Source organism: Haliotis rubra, unplaced genomic scaffold (assembly GCF_003918875.1).
Source record: "Haliotis rubra isolate DU_JTF1 unplaced genomic scaffold, ASM391887v1 Scf47, whole genome shotgun sequence".
Classification (NCBI taxonomy): Eukaryota; Metazoa; Mollusca; class Gastropoda; order Lepetellida; family Haliotidae; genus Haliotis; species Haliotis rubra.
In genome coordinates this window covers 2,577,262-2,586,601 of record NW_025767157.1, presented here as the reverse complement: position 1 = coordinate 2,586,601, position 9,340 = coordinate 2,577,262, and the positions used below count along the sequence as shown (strand labels likewise).

General features: G+C 37.5%; 1 protein-coding gene across 15 annotated transcripts in view; it reads left to right on the top strand.

The window, feature by feature from the left end:
* Positions 1–2,561: 2,561 nt before the first annotated feature.
* The window catches only part of LOC124290639 (phosphatidylinositol-binding clathrin assembly protein LAP-like), a 66,100-nt gene continuing 59,321 nt past the window's right edge, over positions 2,562–9,340 (top strand). For all 15 annotated transcript variants that reach the window (XM_046727414.1, XM_046727412.1, XM_046727413.1 and 12 more), the window contains exon 1: positions 2,562–2,843. In XM_046727414.1, the coding sequence (XP_046583370.1) occupies positions 2,714–2,843 (130 nt within the window). In that variant the 5' untranslated portion in view covers positions 2,562–2,713. The remainder of the gene's footprint in view (positions 2,844–9,340) is intronic.

Genomic DNA, 9,340 nt, shown 5'->3' with positions numbered 1-9,340 from the left:
ATTATAGATTGCTATGTGAAGTTTAATCTATTCTGAAATTATTATGGAAATATTTAAATATATGGAGACTTGATTTCGCTATAATGTAGTATAAATGTTTAATCTGGGATTTTATTTTGGTCCCACGCACAGTACTGCTAAAACCCAAGTACCCTCCAGACATGTATCCACGAATAAGTTGTTCAAAAAGGAGTTTGACAGCCTCAGAAATACAGGTTCGAAGCTGGGATTGAGTTATTTGCCCTTGATCCGTGAAAGAAAAGGGAAATGTTTGTGAATAGTAAGGAACCGGATATAATTTCGGCACTTGAGCAGGAAATGGACATTTAGCTGAAATATTGCTTGATAAGTGGCAAAATCCCATTCAGTGTCCCTGACACCCATTCACGAAAAGCTGATTACATTGTTAGGTCTAAATCCGGTCGACGAGGGCGGTAATGTTCGTTATAACCAGATGTTAAGTCACGATTACTGTCAGTCAGCGACAATCCCGTCATCAATTCCAAATGTACCGTTCAATACATACCTCATTTGCAACATAAAACTCTATTTCATAGTGGAGACGAGTTTGAATTTTCATAACAATCAAAATATGTGTACGCACTCAGAATCATTGTTGATGTAATACAGAGATGTTGACATGGGATTGTGACACATTGTTTCAGCCCCTCGAAAAGGTTCTCTCATTACAGAACCTCTCGTTACAAACTGCATAAACCCGTATACTTCTTGCAAAAAGCGATTTCTCTGAACTGATGGCCGGGCTCGGTTTCATCGTATCCTGACATCGTGGATCGCTCCTAAATATCAGTCACTGGTTTGTCTGGTCCAAAGTCGACTCGTCACATAACTGGAATATTGCGGTATTAAACAACATATAAAAGTCAGCATCTAACTAGCTTTTAATAAATAAGGTTAATTAGAAAAATGGCAATTCCGTTTGTGTCGAGATAACGACACGCGCATTTACGCATTTAGAGAGAGAGAGAGGCGGCGGCGGGGTAGCCTAGTGGTTAAAGCGTTCGTTCGTCATGCCGAAGACCCGGGTTCGATTCCCCACATGGGCAGAATGTGTGGAGCCCATTTCTGGTGTCCCCCGCCGTGGAATTGCTGTCATAGTGCTAAAAGCGGCGTAAAACCAAATTTACTCACTCACTCTCCAAACATAACAGTCTTTTTATATATGATGTTCATTATTCAAGTATATATCAATTCAGGAAGAATATGTTTTCAGCTGTGACCATATTGTACTAAATCATTGTACGCCGAAGTGTCTTCTGCCAGGGTACTTTAAACATTCACACGGACAAACAACTCTTTACCAGGCTGTCATCGGAACAATTATGACGATGTTCGCCGTGGCGTCAACTGGTTCCCCCTCGCGGTATGATGATGATGATGATGATGATGATGATGATGATGATGATGTGCCCTGATATGACAAAAACGGTTTAAACATCATGACTCGAACTCTTATTCTGTTTACAGATCTTTAACAGAGATACCTGATATTCCAGCTTTTGTCACTTTTCATATACATTAGGACATCACGCCATAATAATTCGTGTTGTTTTCTTGTGTTGTATATAAAACATGAATACTGCGTGAATGGGTTCCTCAACAAGGCGCTATTAACAGGGTATGCCGCCAGACCATTCTTGACCTCATCTGAAATAGCCCTATCTCTCGCCATCGCTCCACTTCCTTCCTGTAGCCTCTTGTACATGTAGGTCAGTGCAGGCGCTCACGTCGCGAACTTTGTGCACTTTCAGCAAAAAAATCACGATTTTTTTTTTATCATTACAATAAAAACATAAACATACAATTATAGGCCGGTTGGATAAACGGTGTCCCACATCTACATGCAATGTAAATGTTTGAAAATTATGCCACTTAAGATGAAGTCGTTGAGATGTTAAGTGTATACCAGGTAGGAGAGAGAGACACAGAGTGTGACAGTGAGTGAGTGAGTGAGTTTGGTTTTACGCCGCTTTTAGCAATATTCCAGCAATATCATGGCGGGGGACACCACAAATGGGCTTCACACAACGTACCCATGTGGGGATTCGAACCCGGGTCCTCGGCGTGACGAGCCAACGCTTTAACCACTAGGCTACCCCACCGCCCCCAGAGTGTGACAGAGTAATTACTGAGAGTAAGAGCTGGCGTCAAACGGCATCGATGTCACCAGAATTAACACATCAAGTCAAAGTTCATATAGAAGCAGTCATTAAAACATATTTCTAATTCTCTTCAAACACCCCTTACCGATGTGACTGAAAGATGTGTGAATTATACATTTTATGGCATGGGGTTTTTTTTCCTTAGAGAGCATGACATGTGCTTTTCACCTACAGAGTGAAAACTATAAAACAAAACATGTTTATGAAATGACGGATGATTATCACAAAGTGACTACACATAAATAGTCTGGTTATTAAGACATGTAAAGGAAATGGAGTTCAAATTACAGTTACAAAACAAACCATGTCATGTGAATTATGATTACTTCATTTTCAATCAAAAACAATGAATGCTCCTGATCACGTGATACATGAAAATACAGCCCTCTTCCGCCATCTTGGGAACAAGGAGAGATTACCACCCCCAATATTTATTAGCAAGGTGTCACAAGAACATTACACGGGAATAAGGGTCAATCACCTGGCCCTGTTGATACTTTTGGACAGATTTTGTCTGTGCAATTGCAACAATGTCGGGCCAGAGCATCATGGACCGCGTTCAGGCGGCTAGGCATAGCATTGCCGGTCAGGGGTTGGCAAAATCCGTCTGCAAAGCCACGACAGAAGAAATCATTGGACCAAAGAAAAAGCATCTTGATTGTGAGTATATCTTTTTCATTGTCCATAATTTCATATGGAAGCACAAATTAATTACCATGAGTGTCTACATTAGTAATGCCGAAAAAGGGGGTGTGCGGCAGGTGCGTGTCCGGCCAGAAGCCAAGGGGAGGAGGATCCCTGCCACCTCACTAGGCCATGTATTGCACATACTGGCATCTCGGATGGGTGGTGGCAAGGGCAAACCACTGATTACTTTATACTACCTGCATCTTGTTTAGCATCACCATCATGGCATGTCACATTGAAATAATGAAATATATGGGCTGCACAGAAGAGTCACACCACTCGGAACTGTCAGAAATGTCACGCTTAGCTGTCAAACGAAATAGGAAGTAGCAAGTAGCGTTTGTTGTACATATTGTTTTATAATGCATATGTATTTAATAAATCTCCATTTACACCAAATTTTATTTCACTGTCAGTCGATTTCAGTATGTTGAACATATTTATAATTCGAGCCTTAATTTGCCGTGTTTGCATTGATGGTTGATGGTTGTGTGACTTTCAAGTGGAACAAGGGGGTGTGTCAGAGCCAGTTTGATGGAATGTGTATTGTGTATCAACTGTGTATTTCGTACAGTAAATTCTTGTTCAAGTTGAATATATGCATGTTATTGATGAAAAAAATTCAATGGCTCCTGCTTTAGATGTAAATGGAATTTTTTATGTTTACATATTTAGGTGCTTGCTTTCTATTGACAACTTGCCTCATATTTTCTGCAGAGATAGTAGGTAAACATCTCAGTTGCAATAATCTGACAGTTCTCATTTCCAGTTGAAAACGTTAAGCATGTTTTGTATGTTTATATAGGTAAGTTAGGTGTCAATTTTGATGTGTAAATGTATAATAGTGACTAAATGAGTGTTTGTATTCATATTACGGCTTCTATGTTTTATAGAAATTGTTTGTCATATTGATACACCATATATATAACAATGATAAACAAGCCAGTTGATGTTTGCATGATATATTTGATGTCGCATCAGCATTATTTCAGCCATGAAGTGAAGCTTCCAGTCATAGGGATGTAGAGATAGACCAGTGTTACACTGATACCATATGTTATGAGGTCCAAGTGTAATAGACTCTCCTGACCCAAGTGATACAATACCTCACATTTCAGTCAAGTTGGTGCATTAAGTAGGCTAAAGGATTGTATGATACACCTTCTATAGAACTCGCAGTAGAAGTAGTTATAATGGCACAGTTGAAAGAACTTCCTGATGCCCGAATTGCATTTATTTAATTTATGAGGGACACTTAACATTTCAATATTAATTGTATTTTTTTGCATGAAAAACCTTTGTTTCTAAATAAAGCTTTGATGAGAATGGTCCGTGAACAGTATGATTTATGCAATTAACGTGTACATTCTGAAATTGCAAAGGGTATTATCAATGTAATTTGGAAGGTAGAAAGCTTTCTCAGCTGTGATGTCTGAGTGGGTTAGATTGGTGACTTTGTGTTCTGTGGTTGGGTGCCTTTGTGTGTGTTTGTGTCGACCCCAAAAAGTACAAGAATCTGTAGTTTACTGAGAAAGAATAATCCCAAAAATGACATATGTTGCATTTAACCACCTTCTAAACAGCATTGTGTATTCACAGATGTTTGGGGATAACAGTAAGTATAGTTGTTGACAGACATTCCAAAGACCACCTTCACAATGGTACAATATATACATGTGAATGTGAACATATATTCCATGAGTATGTGTTCACTACCACACCAGTATCTGTACAGGGTGTTGGTGAACAATTTCAGTGGATTGCAAAATTTGCTATTTCATTGTGTCAGCTAATTCTTTTTGTTTAACAGATGAACAGTTTATAACTGGTCCTGGTGTCTTTTAACAAATCCTGATTTTAAAACAGTAATCACACAGTGAAAAAACCCTTGGAGCACCTACTTTGACATTACTCTTAACTTTTGACTTTGCGTCTTTACAACCAAAGAAAGGGAAGAATCTCATCACTTGGATATGAGTACCACTCTGACAGCTTCAGTGGCTTATCTTAGAGAGGAGGATAGAAGAAGGTCACTGGTTTGCTGCCCTGCTTCATCATAGCATATGATGAGAAACAGTGGTACTTGATGTTACACTGCCCTGTGCTCAGTAGTAATGGGAGAAAGCCAGGACTGCTTGGCTAGGTTGGTTGCTTGGTTGTTTAATGTCGCACTCAGCAATATTCCAGCTGTATGGCTGCGGTCTGTAGATAATCGAGTTTGGACCAGACAATCCGGTGATCAACATCACAAGCATAGTTCTATGCAATTTGGATTCGATGACGTGTCAACCAAGTCACCGAGTCTGACCACCAGAACCTGTTAGTTGCCTCTTATGACAAGCATGGGTTACTGAAGACCAATTCATACCCGGATCTTCACAGGGGAGACAAGCATGGGTCACTGAAGACCAATTCTAACCCAGATCTTCACAGGGGAGACAAGCATTGGTTTCTGTAGACCAATTCTAACCCAGATCTTCACAGGAGAGACAAGCATGGGTCACTGAAGACCAATTCTAACCCAGATCTTCACAGGGGAGACAAGCATTGGTTTCTGTAGACCAATTCTAACCCGGTTCTTCACGGGTTGCTTGACTTGGAGTCAGTCTTCTGTATCACTGTGAGCCTGCACTATCAAACAGCAAACTAGTACAAGTACTACTCACACAGAGACAAGCACAGATTAGAAGTCCAGTAGACTGAAATGTGAAGTTAAACCTCCTCATGTCATGGTATTGTCGCCTCACCTTTCCATTTGGTATACATGTACTCTCTTCTCTTAAACTGATCATTTCTACATCTGAAACAGCACAAGGGTAATTTACCCAATGACAAGTACATTTGGTATTGATTACTGTACAACTCACATCATTATGACTATGGACAGATGCAGGAAGTACCTCTCAAATTTGTAAGGAAAATGAAATGTATGCTGATGGTATTTTATTACCTTGCAAACATTTCATCAATGTTGATGTCCCATTGCAAGTTAAATGTCTGAATGTGGCATTTGACACCATTCACTTACTTTTATGTTGTTACAACTCAATGAAATTTGTTGTGAAATATGGTGATGCATATATACTTGAGTGTATCATTCCAGCTCTGTTCCATGCAACAGTCCCGCCACACATTGTTGGAAAGTTATGATAGATATGTGACCATGAGTCATGACCATGATGAAGTAATGAATGTTGCCAGACATTGTTTAATGTGAACACAAGAGGTCTTCATGTTATGGAGATAAGATGAAACACTAGCCAGTTGATGTTATATTTTGATGATGGAAAGTGTTAAAATATTCTGTGATGAAAGAAATTGAACATCATTACAGCTAAGGCACTACACACAAATTGATGTGATGTTTTATATGAGGCAGTCCTTTGTCAGCTTCTTACTCATTTCTTTTTGTACGGGTTTGCATCTTGACATTTGGGGGAGGACAATGAGCATGCCCTGTGTTAGCCTCTTGAACAGACTCAGAAACAAAGAAACCCCTAGCAAGTCTAGATTGCTTTAGTTGTTAGTGTATGTGTGGCTTTCTTTTAACTCTTTAGTAATGTAGGTAATGTTATTTGATAAGTTCATTCAATATTGTTAACAATTTTGGTAAAATCATTTGAACTGGTGGTCAGATTGCGAAGCCTTGTATCATATTGTATCATAATTATTAGCATACAGGTTAATAATGCATTTTATTCCTTATCATGTCAATGCTGGATATATATACATTATGGAAACACACCCAGGTAATAATCCCTTGATCACAATAATGTCATTCTTCAAAATGGATGTGTAAGTTCAGAAATAGCATAGGAATACAAAATCTGAGTAAACTATCCAATTAAATTATATTGTGCCAAATGACTTGCAGCTATATTTGTTTCAGGAAACAAGGATTAACTTTTGGGTTTAAGTTTCTTCAGCAAATATGCATCACATTTTTGTAAAAAGCTTTTTAAAAATAGTTCTTATAAGATGTCCTCATTTGTATATTTATAGTTTCAGGATACTAAGTTTACTGGATTGCTAACACTTTGATAAATATGTCCATTATGATGATCAACATTATTCCTGGTACAAACAAAATACATACTTGTATTTAGTTTCTCTTTAAAGGCATTTAGACTATTTTGAGTTAATTGGGTGTATTTTACCTGAATAATGAGTAAGTAGAAAATGTGTAAACAGTCGATGGCCATTTCTAGCTAAATGTACAGGAGAGTTTCATGTGATAGTATTGATCTCAGATAGCTGCCATCAGCATGATCAGGCCTTGACAGCCACTTGTTTATTGTAGAAAGGAGTTGTAAGGCATTTTTGCTGTTAGTATTATATTCGATTTTATGATAATTTTATTAATAACTGAATACTGTTTAATCAATAATTGGATTGAACATTCAGCCACATGCATCAGCACTTTTATGCTATGTCATTGTTTTTGTATCATCAGGTGAACAGCTAATCTGATAAAAATACATTATATACTATAGTGAAAAAAATAATGTATGCAGTTAACCAGATATAATCACGTGATAAAATCTGTAAAAGGTGAACCGGCAAGAGACACAACCAGGTCTTCAAGGTATGGTGATTTGCAATCAACTAAGATTCATAGTCGTACCATCCAATAGTTACCTGGCAGTTACGATGAGCATGTCACTGGAGTGATCTGTTCTGTCGCAGAATCCAGTATAGTGACAATCAGGTTAAGGTGCAATCATATATTATAGAAAATATTGAGCTAGTATAAGTATACTATAATTAGCTGTATTAGCATTTGTGGGTTGTGCTGTTTGGGTCTCTTCTGTATGTGGAGATCATTTATCATGAAAATGAACATTGGCATCAAGTTTGCCGTAGATTCAGTGCAGGTTGCATCTATCAATATTGATTTCGTCAAAGGTGACAAATGTCAAAGGGAAGCTGTCTTATTAATACTTGAGTGACAGAACTTAGGGAGTTAATCTCTGCTATATTTATTTTATAGGTTCAATCTGATAATGATTAAGTAGGTCCATGAGGACAGATACTAACCACATCACGCCATGTTACATACTGAACATGTCGGCTCTGGCCAGGAAGACATGATATGGATACAACACACTGTACAGATTCATGTAGATGATCAGTGTTGGTACATGATGGTGACAGGTCACATTCCCTACAGTACACCGGCACAAACCCTAGTCACAACTCTTGTTCAATACACACCATCTGTTTTGATCAGAACTAGGGGATATATTTGTTTTGCTCAACTCCATTTTCAGGAACCTTTTGTGATACTTTTAAATAACAAATGTTGTTTAAAATGTATTGTACATGTATAGTGATGTTCAGTGGGTCGAAGGATGAAAATGTGTGTGTGTGTGTGTGTGTGTGTGTGTGTGTGTGGGTATGATACAGTGTATATGTTGATGTTTCTCTTGAATGATGAATACATGTATATGTTGATGTTCATATACATAAATGTATATGTCAGGGTGATGTTCAGTATGTTGAAAGATAAAATATGTGTGTGTATGTGTCGTGTTCTACCAGTATAATTCAAATAAACTCTATTGATCTGGGCAAACAACAAAGATGACAACAATTGTACACATTTATGGAGAGATGGAAGTGTAATAGTCTCTAGGGCCTGGTAGAATAAAAAATTACCCTATATTCAAACTACTAGGGTAAAATGCTAAAAAGGCATTAATCTTTCACTCCGTCTCGATCTTTCCTCGATTAGCAGTTGATTCAAGCTCTGAGTGCATAACGGATACATGAAAACAAAATTTCATGCTATGCCAGATTTATATAACCGAACTTTATGCTCAAAGAAACACTGGGACCAATGAATATTAAACTTGAATGAAATGTATTTTACATCTTGACTAACCCATACATAGTTCAATACCTTAGTTTTTCTATATTTACCTTCATTTATCATTCTTTTTCGATATATTATACACTGTGATGTCGAAATAACAACAGAAAAAACACAGATAGTGTTATCAAGAACCGGGAAATTTCAAGCCTGTCAAAATATACATGAAAACAAAATGCTATGCCAAGTTAGAATATTAAAGAATGAAATGTATTTTACAATAACAACTCATAAATGAGTGAAAAACAAAAAAACAGGAAAAATGACCGCCAGATATATATTTGGGTAAGAGTTTTATTTATCAATTTTGTTTGTAAAAACATCAAGTTGGACAAACAGTGTGCACTTTTCAATGGAAGATGTCATTCTACAATGTACGAAAATAAATTTTGTTTTTCTAAATATTCACTTAGATTGCAATCTCTACTAGTAGGATCAGATTTGAGCTTCTACTGGTAGAAATTGCGATTGTATAAGTTATTCTATATAATCAGAATCTCTACTGGTAGAAACTCCAATTGCAATCTCTACTAGTAGTAGTAGCATCGGAGATTATACCAGTAGAGACTCCGATCGCAATCTCTACTGGTAGAATCTC